Genomic DNA, 22,741 nt, shown 5'->3' on the forward strand with positions numbered 1-22,741 from the left:
GTAGGAAATGTTGCAATTTTTCCTGTGTGTGTATGCATGTATTCCCTATATAAAACTAGGGAATGAGATTCCCCACATCTAATAGTAGGGAATGAAAGGTCAATATAGACTATTTCCTACCTTCTTTTAAAATTTCCTATATAAGAGTATACATGAACGTAATTATGTTTACATTGGCATGTCCAAGCTTGCAAGGGTGAGTATTTTACTATTGTTCTTAAATTAACCATGATTTGTAGACCAATTCATGCAAGGAGTGCATGAAAACCTATAAGGTTTTTAATCCAAACATTGCCATGTGTGCCATTATACAATATCCTATGCCTGCAAGAAATATTAAAACATGTGCATTAAATGGTTACATCATCCAAAAAAGTTAGAGAAAAGAGAGTAATATTGCACAAAATAAGTATGTAACTACTTGGTTTGAGGCCTCCTTTTTTCTACAACATGGCTTTGAAAATGGAGACTAACTCAAACATGAAGGAAACAAATATCGATGGAATGTTGTAGCATGGGAGTTTTTAAGTGTTGAGAGGTCAAAAGAAGGACTTGGATTAATGAAACCAAAAGAGGGAACATATTCCTTGGTGTTTCAAATTCTTAAGAGGTTGGATGCACAACAACTATGGGCTATCATTATTTCCTTGGTGTTTCAACTACTTAAGAGGTTCGATGCACAACAACTATGCATTTGTAATGTGGGAATATAAGAAGAGGGATGCTCTTTTGAGGTGCATAATGTGGAGGTTCAAAACTTTTTCAAGAAATGAGGTACCTAGCTCCTGAGATTGGCATGATGGGTGACAATGCAAGTATGGACAACTTAAAATTCAAATATGTAGGTCAGCTAGGATGGCTTTTAATATGGAGACTAACTCATACATGAAGGAAACAAATATTGATAGCATGTTGTAGCATGGGAGTTTTTAATAGTTGAGAGGTCAAAAGGACTTGGATTAATGAAACCAAAAGAGGGAACATATTCCTTGGTGTTTCAACTACTTAACAGGTTGGATGCACAACAACTATGGGCTATCATTATAAAGAATTGGGTGGCAACCTACCATACTTTAGTAGATTTGTGGTGGATAGGCCCAACATCTTGGGATATCCTAATAGCTAAAGCTATTATAGTCAAGATTATTGCCTTAGCAATGGCCCAACAATTGGGAAAGAAATCAAAATACAATGGAATCTGAATGTTGAGGAGTCTCTTGAGTTACAATGGAATCAAGATAATTGCCTTAGAAATTTCCCAACAATTACTCACACTTGAGTTGTGGTGTGCCAATTGGAAGATGTAAGGTTGTGTCAGATGTTGGTGAAAGTTGCAAAATAATCCCAAAAAAAATCGACAAACAACAACATGAGAGAAAAACCTCTTTATAGGATTTTCATATCATGAATGGTTTTAATTTCATCATACTATTTTCCCTAGTTCATGGCTTTCTAGATGTGAGATGTGACATGATTCAAACTTGCATCACATTCATTGATCATCGCATGAAAGATAAAATATATCATTATGTTTGTCCCTCAAGATTGTAATTAGTCCCCCTTGACTTGCTAGACCTCAAATCCTTGTAAGAACCCTATAATAAAGGTCTAGAGGGCATCTAGGCAAAGACTCACTCACCCGGTAGCTTGAACCTACACCACCATGATTGATCTCAATCACCTCCATAAGGTTGAAGATAGAAATTGATTCCATTTGGTTTATAAAGTGTTGCAGTGGTAATTTCATACAAAAAGCAAGTAGGGTTGTAGCCATCGAAACTAGGACCGGTCTCAATGATTAATTCGCAAGTAGAAGAGGGTTGTTCTGGGGAAAATAGATTGGTACCAATGCATCTAAAGTCACATGGCAAGCTATGGATCTTCACAAAAGAGAAAACCACTATTCAAGAGGAATCCTGGATTGAGGGTGCTTTTGATTGGAAAGAAAATTTAAACCAAAATAGGCTACCTTATATTACTAGTTTGGACACTACTAATGGAAGAATTGCACTTGCTTGAGATGTTATGGCTTCTATTGCACGAATAAATTATTTGGCACTTAGGTAAGTAGCCTCATCATCATCGTTTCACCCAACACATATGACATGTCCATAATACACAATAGGGAAAGTAATATGTATTAGTTTTAAATTTATTATTAGTACAATTGAGTTCATCCACAAGTTTTAGAGGATCTAGTGGAGTTCTATATAGTGCAAACAGGAGGCTAAAAACATTGAAAAGTATCCAAAGTTAATTTTATTTTCAAAATGCCTCCTCTTTTGCAACCACTCATCTGTTTCTACTTTAATGATGACATCTAGCAATGAACTTTGTCTTCTGAGTATAAGTCAACTTTATAATGTACATACCAATCTCCTCTATAAAAACTTCTGTGTTGTCTTTCTCAAAGCTCCTCAAATCTAAGAGAGGACTTGAGATCGTTACTTTGTTACAAAAAACACTAAGTGTATGTTCACCAAAATTAATGACATGATTCATGAGATTGTGAGGAGCCACTTGCATTTTATAGTTGGAATTTCATGACATTGATGATGATGACTCTAATTACAAGCTACTTGCCTATTTTTAGAATCTCCAAAGGGTGAAGACTCTTCTTTTTAGCATGTGCAATGTAAAAGAAGAAACATCAAAATCCAATATAGAATTACATTGTGTAAGCATGTAGGTATCAAACATTGATCCATTATATAAATGTAATCTTTTACCAAGAAACACCAAAATCTAATTTTCATTATTGGTGAGCTTGATGAGAGTAATATTACTTTTATATTTGATCCAAGAGGACTGCTACACAAATGTTTGCAGACCGGGGGGAAGGACTAAATACGTCACGTGCTTTTGCATGGCTAAGAGATTAGCAGCTATGAGATTATGGTGGATTTTATTTCAACCTGACAAAGACATATTCCAATGTCAAATGGACTTGGTGGCATAACTGCATATGTACATATGCAAGATGATGCATCCTTTATTAAGGTCTAATAATAGAATGAAAAAGGGGGAGACATTATGTATTTCATTAAATTATTAAGGGGTTTAATGTGCTTTTAGGATGCATGCGTAGGGTCGGTAGCAATGTTCATTTTGCCGCCATTTTGAGGGAGACGTGTTATAACTCAACCAATATTGAGAGAGAGAGAGAGAGAGGTTTCTTTGAGTTATGGTATCGTCACTATTCATCTGCCTATCCTCTAATCCTCTCACTTTGTTGTCGTTATTCATCTACAATACTGCCTATGGCTTCTATAGAGGAGGGGGCTTTCGAGGTCGTCAGTCCAGGAGCAGCTGGTGCAGGTAGGCAACCATCGATTAATTTCTGAGATAGCTACTATTCATCGCCTACATCGCCTCCTTCCACACCCGACAGGATGGGGTCTGGATCTTCATTCTTGATTGCAGAAATAGTGTCTACTCGTCGCACAACATCTTGTTCAGAAATCAAACATGATCAGACTGCTTCATACATTCAACCGCGCGAAACTGGGCGCTTACTCTTCAGCTTGATTAAGCAGGCCCAAGGGACCATTGCGGTCGACGAGCACGAACTCTAGCTGAAGGCGGCACGCCTTCCGGGAGGATCTGGCTAGTCGGAGGCATACCAACGCGGGGCGGCCAGCAAGGGGCCCCTCTACACCCAGTCGCACTTGCCGTCGGCGCAGGGCGCGAAGGTGCGCACCATATTCTTGGTGCCGTCATAGAAGCTGCCCGTGTGAGTGAGGGTGCCGTCGGAGGTCCAGGCGCCCGAGCCCCTTGGGCCTGTTTGATCGAGTTGTGCTTTATGCCAGTTTCGCAGTGGTTGAATGTCAGCTACACATCATATAGCAGACCTTACTAAAAAGAACAAGCTAGATCTCCCACAGCGTGCAGGTATCCAGCAACACGTCATCCTTTTGACATCAATATATAAGCGCCTATTCAAAGATTCAATATTAAAGATTCAGATCAGAAGCGATGTACGACGGGAATCAATATCGTCGAAATATATTTAGTTGGATTAGAAGAGGACGCGGAAGATGGGCCGTGGGAAGGTGGAGCTGCGTCGGATCGAGAATGCGACTATGTGCAACGTCGTGACCTTCAGCAAGCGCGCATAGAGCTGGATTGTTCAAGAAGGCCAAGGAACTAATCGTCATCTGTGTGACACCGAGGTATCTCTCTCTCTCTCTCTCTCTCTCTCTCTCTCTCTCTCCCCTTCACCTGTCCACCCTCCCTCCCCTCCCTTAATTCATACTAGAATGAATACTTGTAAATAAGTCTTGCGATATGTTTTGATTTGTAGTAGGTTGCTAGGAGTACTTTCATGGTCATGGTCATCATCTACAAGTAAAGCACAACTATACCAAACATACCAATTAAACATAGGAAACAACTATAACCTAGACAGGGGTCAATATCATTTTCACTAAGAATATTGTGTAAATTTCACTTGGATTTATAAACCTAATTGTAGTTTCTAAGCTCTTAAATGTATGAAACTTTTGGTGGGATGCTTTGCAAGGAAATTATTGTCTTTTTGCTGATCAAGCTAGTACAAGCATGAGGTCTCTTTCACACATGCATGTATATTTTCTCTATCTTCATGTGCCTCTTTCTCTATTTATGTATTTCCTATCTATCTACCTAGCTATCTTAAGTACTATGGCACAAGGCACATCTCACTTACAAGTCAGTTAGTGTTGGGTGAGGGATCTATCATATCATGAAGCTCCTAATAGCATAAGAGGTATTGTGAACCAATAAAACATGATGTCACATATATAAAGTTATGCTTGAGATTGCCTTGAGTAACTAGATTTACTCTTTCTAGGGTTGTAAAAAATCCTAGTATCATTGTTAGTGTGGTTCTTTCCACAAGTTCTTTTTCAATAGGGGTCTTTACATTTGGCTTTTGGTGGTTTCCTTCATTGTAGACTTGAGATTTTAGTAGCTTCTTGTATATCCATCTTGTTAGAGACCTAATTTTATGCATCCTTCATCAATCCACTTTGTGTCTTTCTTGATTTTATGTAAATCTTTCATGGGATACTCTTCTTTTGTTCATATGGTGTCTACCCCTGGGTTACTAACTCTTCACATTCCTTACTTATCTATATCGTAAGTCAAGTTTTCCTCATCAAGTTTTCTATTTTGTGGAGTTTCCTAAACAATTCCACTTTTCTTGCATCCTAGTGCTAAGTAAAATTGGCCTCCATATGGATTGATCTTTGTGTTTCTGACCATATCTCTAGTTTTCCTAGTCTAGTCCAATATGAATATGTCATTTCATAATTGTGGATAAAGAAGATTGTAAAACCACAGGCAGAAGGGATAACCATTGTGACGGACTACTAAGTGCTTATAGTTCTTGAGAATCTTTATTTTTCTTAAGCCTAAATCACATATTCAATGTGCCTTCATATATGAATCAGTTCGTACACTTATGTGCTTTAAGTTCATACACTTATTGAGAAGTATTTATCTTTTCTAAAGTATAAATCAGCTTTTCTATATGTTTTAGCATATCAATCTTCCACCTTTGATATGTAACTTTAATATATAGATTGATTATTTTTTATTTATGTCTATGTTTCGGGAAGCCATAATGAATAATTTAAGGAGATGTCAATGCAATTATAAGTGTAGGCATTCAACCCTTGGTTATCAGAATGTTACTAGACAAACTTACTATGCACACAGTCGCAAGGATATGAATGGGATAATACATTCATCAGTTCTGGCTCATCAAGAAGGTCAAAATTCTACTAACAATGATGTTCCTGTGAGTGAAGATAACCCTCCTATGGATCAACCATCATCTCACTCTTTGCCTAGATGCAGGCGTTTGTGGTGCACATGCAAAACATATTGTGGAGGTGGACGTATGGTTCCTCACTCAACATATGCAAGACACATGAAAATTGAGGAAAGATTTAAGAGTCTCACTACTAATCTTGGTTTACGTGACTCTCAAGGACTACCACAAGATGACATTCTACTAGAGCATAATGACATGGGAGATGAGGTCCATAATGACCCATCAGATGAGATTGACAATTTAGACGAAAGGGAGGATAATGAGGTGGAACCACAACATGAAGCGTTCGATATGGATGATGTTGAACCTTTTTTATTTGACAAAATCGTTCAAAGAATAATTCAATTGCAAGCACTTTGGGATGAGCATCAAGCTTCAATTGAGTTTCAAGATAAAATGCTTAAAATTCTTTTTGCTGATATGGTCAGTTCTAATCCCCCCCAAGCACATATGGACAATATATATATGCCAAGCTTGGCCAAACTACTAGTGAAAATGCCTAACACATGGGATGGAGACTTGAATGGTATAAATATTCCTACTTGTTGGGAAAAACTTGGTATCATGTTCACACGGCTAGGTATGGTTAACTCCCAACGTTACAGGGTATGCCAAGGAAGTGAGAGTTCTATTCATGCACCATTGCTTTATCAGCCAAGCAAGGAGGATAACTACATTAGAGACACAATTGAATGCTTGTGTAACACCAGAAAAGGAGGAAGGAAGAAGTTAAAGCGTGATTGTTCACAATGTTGTGAAAAGTGTTCCAAGTGTTCTCTACCGAGAAAAGATATGCTCTCTTTTGACTATGTCTCCATTAGAGAAAAATTGCGTCTACTAACTAGAAGTAGAACTCTATGCCATGAATTATTGGAAATGTGGAGAAATAAAAACAAATGGTTAATACAGGCGAATACACTTTGTGATTCTACAATAAATGAGTTTTGGGATGGTACAAAATGCAAAAGTGTAAATGATTTTTGGAATCCTGAATCATACTTTGAGCTTCCATTGATATGTAATAACATGCATTGCAAACAAGTCTATATAGCTTGGCCTTCTGCCCAAAGGTCACCATTGCTTGATCATTCATGGGATGATATTGAGAGTGCCTATAAGTTTATCTGCAAATCATGTCAAAGTCACATACATGGGTACAAAAGGATTTGTAAGGTACACTTTATTATCATGCTCATCTTTTTAATTAATATAAATGAAATTTGATATAGGCTACTAAAATGTGGTGTGTTTTGTGATAAATAGAGTGATCCACGCAATTTCGCCTTGTTATTACATTGGGATGGATTCCAAGCCTCAAAGACAACCCAGAAGAATTGTGGAGTTGTTGAAATCAAAATTCTCAATGTTGGAAAGAGCTCCTTTATTGGAGTTATACCGGTTTTATTTATTCCATTTAGTTGCAAAAAAGTTATTGGAAGCTCTAGTAAACTCTTTCACATATTCATGCAGCCATTGATAGATGAATTAGAAAGTCTATTTGTTGATGGATTTGAAGTAGACTTCAATTATCCAGTCACACAGATTGTTGAGCATGAAAATTCTCTTAGTCGAAGATTCATTGCACGTGCTATGGTAATGATGGTAACTGGAGACCATCTAGCTCAGTGCAAGATTGGATCTTTCAAAGATGGTGGTCAATCGTTTTGTCGTAGAGACAAAGCAATAGCCACTTTGGAGGGTGAGCGCTCAGGACGTTACTTGTATGATCAAAATAGATTCCAGTTGAGATATAGACCAATTAAAAGATCAACCAATGAAATGCTTAGTTCTTTGACTATGGCAAAGTGAGCCCTCACCCAAGCAGAAAGAGAAGAGATTTTGAAAGATGCGAGACTTTCTAGTACATCATGCTTGTGGAGACTATATGAACTCTATGGCTTTGATTTATCCCTGGACCTTGTATATGATTGCATGCATATTTTGGCTCTAAATTTGTTCTCAAAATATATATGTGCTCTAATAAGGACTATGGATAACAGGATGAAAGTAAAAATTGATGAGACAACACATCGTGTCACTAAAGTGACACCATACTCTATTCATTATGGTCGCTGGCCAAGATATCCTAGTAAGTATTGTGAGAGCTACAAGGCTAAGGAAAATCAAAAGTGGATTCAATGGTGTTTGCCTTATGTAATATGTGAGATTGAAGGTATTCCGAAGGTATTCTATGACCTAGGATTGATTCTGATAGACATTGCTCATGCTTTTTACAGCTACACTCGTGACCATGGTTGGTCTAGAGAAAATATAGACACTTTGAGAGAATTGCTTGGTTCATGGAGAGTAAGCTCTGAGGAGCTCTTAAGATCAAACTCGGCTCCTTTGGAACATGTTGTAGGTATAAATATTTTTTATTTTCTTAGTTTCTTTATTTATATAGCAATTATATTTCACTTTAATCGTGTATACTTTCTTGTCTTACTAAATCTAGGTTTTGGAGAATTCTTGGATGACATTATTCGACATGGTAGTCATGATGCTTTCTGGTGTTATATTTATGAGCATATGGTCTCAGTATATGTCAATATCAAGATAAATAACAAAGATAATGAGATTTTTTATGCAAACTACCAAAGACAAAGATTCTTTACATGGATATTTATGCATATTACAAAAGACCAACATGACAGACTTATGCCGTATCAAAGGATGACAAGAGAACTCCACAAAGCTTTACTACCACCTGATGGATACTTAGTGGATTCTAATAGATACGCTGAATGTCCAGAATGGCATGCATCAGGTCTCATGCATGTATCATGTGTGGAGAAAGCAAAAGAAATATGGAGTTTTTTAGAAAATGCTAATGATTGTGCATGCAAAAGAGTAGCTCTAACAAAGGGAATAACCATAGGAGCAAAGAAGTTAAGACGCAGGGATGCAACTAATGAAGAAAAGAGATATGTTCATCATAGCTTCAACATAGAGGTAGAAACAGTGATAGAATATAAAAAGGTTTTTCTAAAGGGAGAAGTTTATAAAGTGGGAGATAAAGTGGTGGTAAGATGCGATGAAGACTCTAGAGTGGACATAGATGTTGGCCATTGGAAAGCATGCATATCATCATTTTTTTCGTTTGAATGCAATGGTGAAGTGAAACTGTTTTTTGGAGCTTATTACTACAGACAATGTATTGTGGTTGAAAGTGGCCATGAAAGTCTAGTTGTGGATACCACTACAGGTATGAATTTCTTGCAAAATGGTTTTGTTCCATTTTCATGGGATTGTATTAGACCAATACAATCATTGTTACACAAATTTATTCCACTTCAACATGGAAACAATATCATCGCATATGAGACAAAAGATTTGAGACCAAGGTCATGTTTGATTAAGATAGGTTGCATCGGTTGCATTCCTCCTTGGCTAGAGGAAAATGATGTTGTTTATATGAAGTTTCATCTAGATGCTTTATGTGAGCCAAATGACCTCAAATGTGCCGTTATAAGAGCAATACACTATGACATGAAGCAAGTAAAAGTGGGTTGGCTAACTAATGTACACTTGCAAGAAAATATTTGGAAAGTAAGAATAGAGGATCAAGATTGGAAGGATTGGTGGCTATGTGTATCCACGAAAAAGCAATGGCAAGTACTCAAAACAAAAGTAATTGCAATTGACAATAAAAGAAAGATTGTACCTACCATGTGGCATTCGCATTCGCATGAGGCAACAATGTTATGACGGTATGTTTATTGAAGTCTTTTGTTTTGTATTGCTTAATGTAATTTACATTTTCAAACATTATGACGGTATGTTTATTGAAGTCTTTTGTTTTGTATTGCTTAATGAAATTTACATTTTCAAACATGCATTGCAAACACTTTCTTATTGTTACCGTGCCTATGTAGGTTTGCCATGTCGACTTCTAATCTAGAGATAATGGCTCTTTTGAAAAAAATGATGAGTGAGGATCCCAAACTACTTGGGCTTATGGATTCAGTTTGTGGAAGAAGTGAAAGGTAACTAACTCTAATAACTAAATTTATACCTAATTTTATTACTAATTCATGTGTTCTAATCCAAGTGCTAAGAAATTAAGTGATTTAGTTTGATATAGCACTTCTTTTTAAAAAATACAAGTCTCTTATGTTTCTAAACTTTGGTTTATTATGTGTACATAAAGGTAACAAAATCACAAATGATGGTACAAGAGATAATGAAACAATGAAAGCTAAGGAGGTCATTGGCCCTAATGTCTCTTCAAATCACGATACAGGTATATGTCTTTATTTCTACTAAACATTGGAAATTAAAATTTGTACATATATTACAGCTTGCTTTATTATGTGATTCATTTTGAGATTAACTAGCTTTAATTAGTCTCTTTGCCTAATTTAAAATGTTCATAGTTATTCATATTTTTAAACCTTGGGTAATTGTGTGTATATATATAAACATAGATAAAAGAACAACAAAAGGTGGGAAAAGAGGTAATGTAAGAAAGGGAGATCAGGAGGTTACTTGCGATAATGTTTCTTCAAGTCAAGATGCAGGTACCAACTTTAAGGATCAAAAACTTGTACAAATTTGGTGACCCAAATTGATACAAAATATCTAATTACTTTCTTTTGTGTTATTGAAAATTTTCATAACCTTTTATTATCGTGAGCTTTGGTTAACTCTATGTATATATAGGTAAACAAGTTACTAAAGATGACACAAGAGACAATGCAAGAAAGGAAGACATTGAGATTGCTTCCCTTAACACTTATTCAAGCCAAGAATCAGGTATTACGAGCTTTCTTGTGTTGATAATGAGCCATTTTTTGAAATGGTTATACTAACTAATGATATTTGATCACTTGAGTATCAATAGGAGTGATACGCATACCATCATATGATGATATCTATCGGCCACCCATGTTGAAATTTAGAGAAGAGGGTAGACTTTATGGAAAAAAGCTCTTGGCTGAATACTTTAAAAGTCAACACACTGTCATGCTCGAAAATTATCATCGAGTATATAGGTGGTTTGAATCCTTAAACCCAGATGATCTACGTTATAAAAATGTGGATAAAGAGTATATCATGAAAATCATATCAGAGAATCACCATGAGATTTTACCATTGAAGTTTATTGGATGTGAGTACATATGGAGAGAGAATGACATATATGAGTGGTGGAAGGGTACAAAGCAAGATGAAAGAAAGTATTTGAAGAAAAAATATATTTTAAAGAAGGTAAGTTGATTGTGAAATTTTTTATTGGCTTTTCTAATATTTGAGGTGTAGATTCTTAGTTATTGAACTATTAATCTTATGACATATAGAGAGAATTATCAGCATCTCTTGGAGTGGATGATGTAGATAAGCTTCAAAATGTATCAAATGCCATAACATCATCAATGGTAAGATGATATGATTTATAAGTTTGATATCATAAGTGTAGGATTGATTGTTTTTCTCCTATACTCATTTAGGGGTGTCTATTGATGGCAGAGTGAACCATATGTTGCTACTATTGATTCTAATCAACTTGATGTATACATTCCTAGCATGGATGATATTGCAAATGAACAAGGTTTGAAAAATGTATCTTATAATCTTACATGTTTATCATTTTTGTACTTGATTCCATATATTTTGGAGACATTTGATATATACACATGATCTTATTTTGTTGATGTAGCATCTTGAAGAAAGTAGCTCCTTTGAAGGACAACAATACAAGCAAACTGATTTATCATTGCAAGTAATGCTTTTAAGCTCATATATAATAACTTTCTTTGAGAATGTCTCTTATATAGATACTTATACATTAACTTTCATTTCCCATAGATGAATATGTTCGTGGAGGAAGAAAAGAGCTTTGAAGAATTTCAATGTTATACATCCGATGAGGTTCTTTGCTTTATATTAAATTTAAGATTGACCATATGATTCATGTTCTTAACAATATCTTATCCTTTATATGCTTAAAATGTAGGATGTTGAAAATGAAGACGAGACACTTGATATGGAAAATTGTGCCAGTTTTTCAAAGTTATTGTCACATGGTTTAGACAAAATAATGTACTCAACTAAACGTCAAGAAACTCTGGAACAAAGTATCCATAGTTCAAGCAATGATAAGGTATGTAACTTTTTTTCTATATAAATTTTTTAAATGTGATTATTAATTTTAGTTTTGAATGTAGGCTAATCCAGATGATGACATTAATAAAACATCTCGAAAAAGTAAAAGAAAGAGGAAGGTATTTGATATATGTTTGTGAGAGAACAATAGCGTCATAGTTTAGTGAATAACTAAAGATATGATTTATTACATAACTATTTATTTTACGTGTTGACTAGCCAAGTGAGAAGATGAAGGATCTTTTGTAACAAAGGAGCATGAAACGAGGTACCAATATCAACGAAAAAGAACCAAAGGTGCTAGATGTAAATGTTTATATTTTTGTTTATGTCATGCATGAAAAGCATAATCTAATTTTTTTATTTTATTTGAATTAGGAATTTAAAGATCTCCCAAACCAAGGCATTGAGATTAACATTTCAAATGATGCTTAAAGGGTATATTTATAGTTTATATATATATATATATATATATATATATATATATATATATATAATAGTAATGTAGTTAAATTTATGGCTTTTCATATTATAATTTGTGTCATTTAATTATCTATACATAGTATAATAAGTTACTTATTCTCTTTTTGTTATTCAATGCAGGTTAATATGACACAAAAGAGAACATGGAAACCATACTTTTGAAGTATCTTGGTGTGCCTACAATTCATGATATGTACTTTTCTTTAAAGAGTACATACATGAATCTCAAAAAGATTGAAGCTAGCTTTAGAGTCTTGATTAAGGATACAAAGAAGCCAACAAGTGATGATATGATTAAGGAGATTATTTATTGGCTACTAGGAAATGGCAAAGTTGTATTAAACAAAAATAGCAATGTGCTTAGTCTAGATAATGTGGAAGTTTTAGCATAATTTCTACTTTGAGTTAAGAATTTATTGCTTTTCAACATATTGGATATTTGAGGGATTACTCAAACATTTTTTACTTTGCAACATATTGGAGATTTAAGGGATAAAACAATCAAGACACGCATGTTGCTTAATTAGTTTTTTGTTCTATGCTCCTTTAAAAGTATTTTCATTTTTCTTTTGGTTGCTAGAAGTAGATGTTGATGTCTTAATTTGTTTAATCTATTTTGATCATTAGATGTATGTTATTGATCCTTACTTAGAAATGATGACATTCTCTATATAGTTTTCTAGTTAAAAATTTGTTGTGTAATTTCTTGTTTGATATTAGCATGTCTAAGAGTAAGGGCAAAGTAGATAAAGTGATAAGGAAAAAAGAAAATTCACACGGAATTCCCTAGTTGAAAGTACATATAAGTAGGGAATGTAAAAAATAGAAAAAATGAGAGATTTCCTAATGAGAGTACCTAGGGAATCACCTCTAGAATTTTTTTCCTATATATCGAATATTTCCTATATAGGAATTATTCCCTACATAGAAAATTTTGTATTTTTCTATGTAGGAAATATTTCCTACTTCCTATGTGGGAAATATTTCCTACATAGGAAAGGTCTTACGTGATTCCCTACTTATTATCATTAGGAAATGTCCCATTTTCCCTAGTTTTTACTTTCCCCACTTATATGTATTTTCAACTAGGGAATTCCATGGGGAATTCTCCTTTTTTCCTATATGGGGATCGATTGAAAGTTCCTTGTGAAAGGCTATACCAACTTTACTATTAGCTATTAGTTCTTTGAAGATGGGAGTCATATTAGCTAGTTGATATCCCCTTTTCTCATAATCAAGTATTTGTAAGTTCTACAACCATTCCAACTCTATATGAGTCTAACTACATGTGCATCTATAAGAAAAAATGAGAAGAATTGGGATCCACTAAGATTTGATCTATTTTTAGATCATTGATTTTTTATTTCATCTTCATTTTCATCATTTCTAAGTCCTTCACCCTTTGATTTGCTTTCCTTCCCTATGTTTACACCTTGTTCTTATAGTATGGAGATAGAGGTTGCTATGGTATTGAAACATGACTTGATGGAGGTTTTGTTCATTACTAATTGGGGTTGTTGAGTAACTCATCGCAAGTGGGGAGACTAAAAAACATGGCCACCCACTACAAGGGTATACACATATATCGACGCTAAGTAGCGACGTTTTTTTTCAGCGTTGTCGTATTGCTGCACATTCGAGGTGTGAAATTCACCCAAAAGTTGTGTGTGGGAGTTGATATTTTGTACATACTTAGTTGTTATGTTTGCATCTTTATTCTGCGTGGTAATATAGTAAAGAGGGGTCTTTTACTATCTTTTCTTTCAGCTGGGGTTGCACCTGATAGATCCTCCTTCAATAATGGTGGGCATGAAGGGATGCTTTCAGCCTATGTTGAGCAGGGCTAAGGAGAGAAGGCTTTACAACTTTATGGGCACATGTAGGTTGAAGGTGTTAACCCATTGGAGTAGACAATTGTCATTGCACTCCAAGCATGTGCAATCCAAGAAGAGAAGGACCGAATAACTCAAATAAAGTTTTTGGAAATTGGACAAGCGTTACATGTTGATGCCCTTCAGAAAGGATTCGCATCAGACATTTATGTTTATAGTACCCTGGTGTCTATGTATAGCAAATGTGGGAGCATTGTAGAAGCAAAGAATGTGTTTGATGGGTTGTCTGAGCACACTATTGTGTTATGGAATGCTTTGTTTTCTGCCTATCTAGAGGTCAGTCAAGAAGATAAAGTTTTGTAAGTGTACTTCAAAATGAAAGCTGAAGATGTGATTTGAATGATATCACAATTTTATCTGTAGTAGCAGCTTACAGTACCACTGGAAGTGTGGAGATGTGCAGATAGCTTCATTTTTATATTGCTTTGCCAGTTATGATCTGCTTCCTGAGTTTGGAATGGCACTTATATGCACGTATGGTGACTATTCATGTATGGTTGATGCTCAAGCCCTCTTCAATGGAATGCTCGAATGGGAGAAGGCCGCTTTTCTAGTTTAAAAAAAAAGAGGCTGCTTTTCTGAGCAGAATATATAGCGCTGGGGAAGAGGACAAAGGGGGCGTGAGAAAGAAAAAGCAAGAAGGGAGAAAGAAAAAGAAAGAAGGACTATTTTTTAAAAGAGGAGTTTTGGGGGGGAAAAGCAGAATTCGGAATGAAAGCAGAACGGGGGAGTTCTATGTTTTTTTTTCTGTTCCCAGGAAAGAATGGTACTGGGGGAATTCTGAGAAGAGAAGAGGAAGCAATTAGTTGCTTCGTCGCTAGTAAAAGGCCAATGATGTGATGTTTCTGTGATCGCTCTCTTTGGCGGATCCATGAGTCTTGTCTTGGTTCCTCTCTCCGTGACTCCTTTTCGAGTGTTGGACATAGTGACGATCGAAGCGAGAATTGGAAGCCTTCGCTTGGGAGTCTCCCAGAGGTGGCCGCCTGGATGTGCAGGATTTAGAGCAAGACAATGATGATGAGGACATGTTCAAAGGGTGGTTCTACATCGGTACCCGCATGCTGACAGAGGTCGAAATGTGCTCTCCTGTGGAAGAAAGCAAGGGTATTGCAACCATCATCAAGGCTCCCAGGATCAATGACACCGACAATGTCTTCTGCTCCTATGCCTGCTTCTATCCCTGTTATTTCTTCTCCTCCTCAGCTAGTTTCTTGGCCTATGCCAGTGCCTATTGTTTCTACTCCTCCTATTCCTCCTGCTCCAAGACCGATGCCGGCTCCTTCTGCTCCAAAACCATCCACTCCGTCGGTGCCTACCTCTCTTGATGACATAATCAAAGGCATAACGGATTTGACACTGGAGTTAATTAAAGCGGAGTTGGTGGGAAAATTGAAAGAGCAGTTTGCTTCGGCTGCGCCTACTATTTCTTCTAGTGCTCTTATTGCACCTAGGAGTGCTCCTAGTGCACCTAGGAGAGATCGAAGATGTATTTGGTGCGATAGTACGGACCATCAGCATTGCAGGGATTGTGAATCTTTTCAGGATGCAAGGAGGAAGAATTTGGTATTTTGGGGACAAGATGGTAAGATTTGATTGACTGAAACAGGAGCTCCGCTTGCTACCAACTTTGGGAAAGGCGGAATGAAGAAGTTAGTGGATGACATGGCTGCGCGTACTTCTTATGTGGCAGCTAGAGGAGATGCTTCTGCATATGGAATCCAGATTGAGAAGGGATCAGAGAATCAATCAGCATTATGGACTTATGCTATGGAGACGGGAAACAAGGGAAAAATTCAGCAAACTGTTTTAACTAGTGCAGGCTCTAGCATCAGATCTGAGACAGGTTGGGATTCGCATGTTGTTGACAGGTACTCTATTTATGCCTACTTGGCTAAGTCTCAGGGAGCAGATGTACTTGTTGAAGAGAAGCGTAAGAGGGATGAAGAAAATCCAAGTGCAGCTAAAAAGACTAGAGGGGGTGAGTTTGTTACTCCACCTACGACAAGACCGTCTTTGAGACCGGGGCCAAAACGACAGATGGAAGATGCTCAAAAGAGAGAAAAGAGGTAAGAGCCTAGAGAGAGAAAGCAGCCAGGGTTTAGATTGATGTCTGATATTGAGACATCTACAGACATGAAGAAAATCTTTAACGATAAGATACTTGGCAGTGAGGTGACTTTTACTATTTCTGAGGTTTTGGGCATCTCGAACAGAGAGTTTCAAGAGGTTCTGAAGAGGAAAAGACATGCATTGCCTACTATTGATACACAGGGAGTTTTGATTGGGGAGTTGGATGAGGATGAGGATGAGGTTATGGTTGAGAATGCTTCTGTTTTTCCACAGATAGAGAAGAGAGTTCAGCCTATGCATTATGCTGAAACTGATGAGCCTATCTTGATACCGCGTAGTCACTTTTCGTGGAGTCATTAGGCTAGGGCAACTACAGAAACGATGGTAAAAATCGGAGAGAAACAGGTGCCTTATGTTGCTTTGGTGGATCATGATTCAGAGATTAATCTCATAGTTCGTGGAGTTTATGAAAGTAACAGATGGCCTATGGATGTAGAGCATGGGTGGCGTATGAGAGCCGCCAACAACACTGCAGGTGATTTGTATGCTACATATCCTAGTGTCAGGGTTTCTATTGGAGATGTAGAGGAGGATTTCCATTTCTTTGTGCAAGATTCATGCTCTTATCCCATAATTCTTGGACAACCATTCATCACAAAGATGTGTATGGAAACAAAGGTAATGGATGATGGATCTGCTTATGCACGGATTCGCAGTAAAGATGGCATGAGAGCAGTTCAGTTTATGACTGTGTGTGTGAACCATGTTAGAAATAGGGATACTCTCAGAGATGCACCTTTGCTGTGAGGGATTTTGGTTTTCATTAGGTACTGCCGTTTCGCGAGACGACGGTGGTACAGAGTAGAGGAGATTGGAGTTCTTGCCTCCTGGCAGCAGTGTTTTCTCCTCCGGTTTTGTTGGGATTTCAGCAAACAGTTCAATGAGTTATCAGAAGACTTCGAAGTTGCCTAGAGTTGCCAGGGAGTACATATACAAGAAGGAGAAAAATTTGAAAAATGCAGGAATTTTAAAGGATGATGAGCATATAGATGGGATGTATGACAGTATGATTTGTGCAGATACGATGATAGAGATGGAAAATATGCTGAAAACTGATATGCAAAGTTGTAACAATAATGTATTAGTGCAATCCCTGGACATGTTTCATGAAATTGCAGATTTAGTGTCACAGATAGAGTCAGAGGCTGAGGTGATTCAGCAAAAAGTACTGTGTTGAAGAAATTCAGCAAACAGAGTTTCCAGCTGATTATGATTAGCTTACAGAGACACAGAGGGCTGAAACTTTTCAGCCAACAGAGTTTACTGCTGAAATATTTCAGCATCCAGAGTTTAGGGCTATTCCTATGCAGTCCATAGAGTAGAGGGCTAAGGATATTCATCCATTGGAGTGTAGAATTGCTGATTTACAGCAAGATTTGAGTAATGCAGAGGATCTAATGAAGCCAGGGTTGACACGAAATACAAGACTGTGGATAAGAAGGTGAAGCTGGTAGCTATACCGCTTCCACTTGATAGTGATCAGCAAATAGAGAGGGTTGCCAAACAGCCAATTTTGAGGAATCCAGAGCATAAAGGCCATAAATTTTCAGTAGAGACTCTTGCTGAATTGAAAATTGGAAATGGTGAATTCTTGCTACCCACAGAGAAGCAATGCTTTCAGGAGATGCTTGAGCAACATGGAAGGGGTTTTGCTTTTTTCCCGCATGAGATTGGATGTGTGAATCCAGATATTGTTGCTCCTATGGTGATCTTTACTATTCCTCATGTTCCATGGAACCTCCGACCTATTCCAGTGCCTAAGGCACACCTGCCAAAGCTGATTGATTTGTTGAATGAGAAAATCAAGATGGGAATCCTAGAGCCTTCATCTGCACCATACTCAAATAGGTGGTTTATGGTTCCAAAGAAGAATGGTACCCTCCGATTTATACAGGACATGCAGCCAGTAAACAGAGTTACTATCACGAATGTTGGTACAGGTCCAGTTGTGGATGAGTTTGCAAAAGCATTTGCTGGATGTGCCATCTATTCTTTAGGTAATTTGTATTCGGGATATGATCAGTTTCAGCTGGCTTTGGAAAGTAGGGACATAACCACCATGAGAACTCCTATTGGGCTTGTCAGGATGTGTACCTTGCCTCAATGTGCCACTAATTTTGTTGCGCATATAATGAATGCCATGCATAAGGTCCTTCGTGATTATATATCTCAGCTTACTATGCCTTCTTGGATGATGTGCCCATTAAGGGGTGTGCAGAAGAAGAGAAGAATGAGAGTCTAAATGAGCAAGGATGCAAATACTTTGTGGCTGATCATATTTCAGCTTGTGAGAAGATTTTGGCCAGGTTAGAAGAAGTGAACTTGACACTATCAGGGCAAAAATCTGTTTTTGGAGTGAATGAGGTTGTCATTGTTGGACATATGTGTGGGTATTATGGCAGGAAACCCTCACCTGATAAGGTAGATGCTATAGGCAAGATTACGGAGTATTATTCTACCACTTCAAAGGTACGGAGATTCAATGGAGCTTGTGTGTTTTATATGATTTGGATACCCCATTTTGCACACATAGCAGATTGTTTATATCAGTTGCTTCGAAAGGGGCAGAAATTCTATTGGGATGAGAGCCACACTAGAGCCATGCGGAAATTGAAGAAGTTATTGCAGATTTCTCCTACTCTCAGGAAAGCGGATTATAATTGTGGAAGGCCTATTGTATTGACAGTTGACACTAGTACAATTGGCATAGGTTGGGCTGTGGGTCAAGATGATGCAGATGGAAACAGGCGTGCTATTCGGATTGGGCGAAAGTCCTAAACGAGAGACAGAGGAGATATCCGCAAATCAAGAGGGAGTTACTGGGGATTGTTACGGCTCTCAAATGTGATAAGGAGTACTTTATTAGAGCTTCAGTTGTGGTAGAGACAGATTGCTTGCCATTGATACGTATGATTATGAGTTTCTCTACTCCGGTTATAGCTATGCTGAGATGGATTGCATACATCAAGTCATTAAATCCGAAATTTAAACACATAGTAGGGAAGGATAATCCAGTGGTAGATATGTTGTCTAGAGCCAGATATGATGATGAGGAAATACTACTTGCAGAAGAGGATAATGTAGAAATTTCAGCCGCTATGGTTGATCATATTTGTCATGTCTATGATATTGTGGCTTTCATAGAAGAACTCTATGTTGGAGATTGGTTGCAGATTGGCAAGTACCTTAGTACACTAAGCAAAAGAGATGAATGGATAGATGAAGAGTTCAAGAAGATCAGAAGGAAAGCCTATGGTTATTTTCTCAAGGACAGATTTCTTTGGAAGCATCCGAAGAAAAGAGGCGGATTACCTTTGCGGGTTGTCTGCGATAGAGAGACACAATTACAGGTGATGAGGGAGTTTCATGAGAGTCCTTGGGCTGGTCATAGAGGAGTGGGCTACTTATGAGAAAATCAAGGAGAAATATTGGTGGAAAGGCATGTATAGAGATGTTTCTCACTTTGTAGAGACTTGCAGGGATTGCGAGATGTATTCGGTAGTGCGTCATCAAGATGAGGTTCATTCGACCTATCCACTATGCATTCATTATAAGTGGGTAGTTGACTTGGTTACTATGCCTATGGGTCTATGGCAGATGAGATATATTGTTTTGGCTAGAGAGGATCTTACCAATCATATTGAGGGCAGATCTTTGAGAACGAAGACCACTAGTGCAGTGTGTAAGTTCTTATTGGAAGAAATTTTATGCAGGTATGGCTGTGTGGGTAAGATCACTGCGGATCGCGGTGAATTGGATGCAGATGAAGCTAGGGAGTTTTTCTCTCAACTAGGAATCAAGTTGGCTCTAACCACAGCATACAATCCAGAGGGAAATGGGAAGAGTGAAAGAGGGCATCCGCCAATAGTGAAAGCATTAGCCAAAGCATGCAGAGGATGGATTAGAGAATGGCTGAGACTTCTACCATTTGCTTTGTGGGCTGATTGTATGACTCATAGTGTTACCACAGGATATATGTCTGTAGAGTTGATGTATGGTCAGAAGCCTGTTATGCCGACTGAGACTTGTGCTTTGACTTGGTCAGTTTTACCTTGGCAGGAGGATTTGACAAGAGAGGAGCTCTTAGCTCTTCGGATTCGACAGTTGGAGAGAAGACCAGAGGATATTCAACTAGCTATTGATAGGTTGAAGGTTGCTAGACTAAGAAATAAGGACAGGTTTGACAGCAGGCATCGCTTGCGGCCTAGAGCAATAGAAGAGGGAGACTGGGTATTAGTCTTTGATAGCAGCCTTGAAAATCAGCATACTGCACTTCAGAAGATGGTGAAAAGATGGTTTGGGCCATACATAGTCAGACATGTCTTTGACAATGCAACATATGAGCTGACCGAATTGGATGGGACAATGCTTAGAGTGCCTATTGCAGGAAAAAGAATCAAGATTTTCAAGAAAAGAGATTATGAAGATTATGCATTGGAAGAAATTGCAAGAGAAGAGCAACGAGAAGAAACTCTAATGGAAGAGACAGATGATATGACATATAATCTTGTTGATATACTGGAAATGCACAATGAAGAGATTGATCTCTTTGTGGATCTTGATGATAACGATCATGGGTAGTTGGCCCATCCGGAGGATGCGCAGGATTAGAGGGGGTGGATGTCATATTGCTGCGCATTCGAGGTGTGAAATCCACCCAAAATTTGTGTGCGGGAGTTGATATTTTGTATATACTTAGTTGTTATGTTTTCATCTTTATTCTGCATGGTAATATAGTAAAGAGGGGTCTTTTACTATCTTTTCTTTCAGCTGGGGTTGCACCTGATAGGTCTTCCTTCAATAATGGTGGGCATGAAGGGATGGTTTCAGCCTATGTTGAGCAGGGCTAAGGAGAGAAGGCTTTACAACTTTATGGGCACATGTAGGTTGAAGGTGTTAATCCATTGGAGTAGACAATTGTCATTGCACTCCAAGCATGTGCAATCCAAAAGAGAAGGACCGAATAACTCAAATAAAGTCTCTGGAAATTGGACAAGCGTTACATGTTGATGCCCTTCAGAAAGGATTCACATCAGACATTTATGTTTATATTACCCTGGTGTCTATGTATAGCAAATGTGGGAGCATTGTAGAAGCAGAGAATGTGTTTGATGGGTTGTCTGAGCACACTATTGTGTTATGGAATGCTTTGTTTTCTGCCTATCTAGAGGTCAGTGAAGAAGATAAAGTTTTGTAAGTGTACTTCAAAATGAAAGCTGAAGATGTAATTTGAATGATATCACAATTTTATCTGTAGTAGCAGCTTACAGTACCACTGGAAGTGTGGAGATGTGCAGATAGCTTCATTTTTATATTGCTTTGCCAGTTATGATCTGCTTCCTGAGTTTGGAATGGCACTTATATGCACGTATGGTGACTATTCATGTATGGTTGATGCTCAAGCCCTCTTCAATGGAATGCTCAAATGGGAGAAGACCACTTTTTTGGTTTAAAAAAAAAGAGGCTGCTTTTCTGAGCAGAATATATAGCGCTGGGGAAGAGGACAAAGGGGGCGTGAGAAAGAAAAAGCAAGAAGGGAGAAAGAAAAAGCAAGAAGGACTATTTTTGAAAAGAGGAGTTTTGGGGGGAAAAAGCAGAATTCGGAATGAAAGCAAAACGGGGGAGTTCCATGTTTTTTTTTCTGTTCCCAGGAAAGAATGGTACTGGGGGAATTCTGAGAAGAGAAGAGGAAGCAATTAGTTGCTTCGTCGCTAGTAAAAGGCCAATGATGTGATGTTTCTATGATCGCTCTCTTTGGTGGATCCATGAGTCTTGTCTTGGTTCCTCTCTTCGTGATTCCTTTTCGACTGTTGGACACAGCGACGATTGAAGTGAGAATTGGAAGCCTTCGCTTGGGAGTCTCCCAGAGGTGGCCGCCTAGATGCACAGGATTCAGAGCAAGACGATGATGATGAGGACATGTTCAAAGGGCGGTTCTACATCGGTACCCGCATGCTGACAGAGGTCGAAATGCACTCTCCTATGGAAGAAAGCAAGGGTATTGCCACCATCGTCAAGGCTCCCAAGATCAACACCCAGCCAGTTCAACCCACTACTTTAAGTCCTCCGAGTGATGCTTCACACATTGGGGATCAGTCAAAAACTTGTCAAAGCAGCTCAGCTGGTATTGTTCTTGTCAAAGTAGATGCTATCAGTTCGCAAAGCATTCCAATGCCTCAAAAAATAGCCGGAAGCTGTGTACAAACAGGTGAAAGTGATGCAATCAGTGCTGTCGAAGACTGAATCACAGCAATTTTTGATGCATTGTGTGGTAAAATTAATGTAATTGCAGAACAAAGTACTGCAATTCCTACTG

At 37.8% G+C, this 22,741-nt stretch overlaps 2 protein-coding genes across 2 annotated transcripts; both read left to right on the top strand.

The window, feature by feature from the left end:
* The first annotated feature begins 3,197 nt into the window (after window positions 1-3,197).
* Window positions 3,198-12,838, top strand: LOC148028670 (uncharacterized). The gene is made up of 13 exons (XM_087688586.1): window positions 3,198-4,172; window positions 9,694-9,804; window positions 9,969-10,061; window positions 10,246-10,338; window positions 10,481-10,573; window positions 10,662-11,026; window positions 11,116-11,193; window positions 11,285-11,377; window positions 11,475-11,537; window positions 11,624-11,686; window positions 11,772-11,918; window positions 12,140-12,217; window positions 12,524-12,838. Exons 3-12 carry the CDS (start codon window positions 10,010-10,012, stop codon window positions 12,167-12,169), a joined length of 1,077 nt encoding a protein of 358 aa, XP_087544712.1. The 5' UTR covers window positions 3,198-4,172; window positions 9,694-9,804; window positions 9,969-10,009; the 3' UTR covers window positions 12,170-12,217; window positions 12,524-12,838.
* Window positions 5,606-7,627, top strand: LOC148028671 (uncharacterized). Its single transcript, XM_087688473.1, has 2 exons — window positions 5,606-6,241; window positions 7,289-7,627. Exons 1-2 carry the CDS (start codon window positions 5,606-5,608, stop codon window positions 7,625-7,627), a joined length of 975 nt encoding a protein of 324 aa, XP_087544599.1.
* Window positions 12,839-22,741: the final 9,903 nt, after the last annotated feature.

Source organism: Lygodium microphyllum, chromosome 11 (genome assembly GCF_053477565.2).
Source record: "Lygodium microphyllum isolate KBCC chromosome 11, Lygodium_microphyllum_v1.1.10, whole genome shotgun sequence".
Lineage (NCBI taxonomy): Eukaryota > Viridiplantae > Streptophyta > Polypodiopsida > Schizaeales > Lygodiaceae > Lygodium > Lygodium microphyllum.

Bases quoted from the DNA above. Each gene is read 5' to 3' on its own strand.
- LOC148028670 (XM_087688586.1), top strand. From the start codon at position 10,010: ATGAAAGCTAAGGAGGTCATTGGCCCTAATGTCTCTTCAAATCACGAT. The intron at 11,538-11,623 runs GTAATGCTTTTA...CATTTCCCATAG, and splicing joins AAACTGATTTATCATTGCAA to ATGAATATGTTCGTGGAGGA. The intron at 11,919-12,139 runs GTATGTAACTTT...CGTGTTGACTAG, and splicing joins ATAGTTCAAGCAATGATAAG to CCAAGTGAGAAGATGAAGGA.
- LOC148028671 (XM_087688473.1), top strand. From the start codon at position 5,606: ATGAATAATTTAAGGAGATGTCAATGCAATTATAAGTGTAGGCATTCA. The intron at 6,242-7,288 runs GTCAGTTCTAAT...ATATTCATGCAG, and splicing joins AAATTCTTTTTGCTGATATG to CCATTGATAGATGAATTAGA.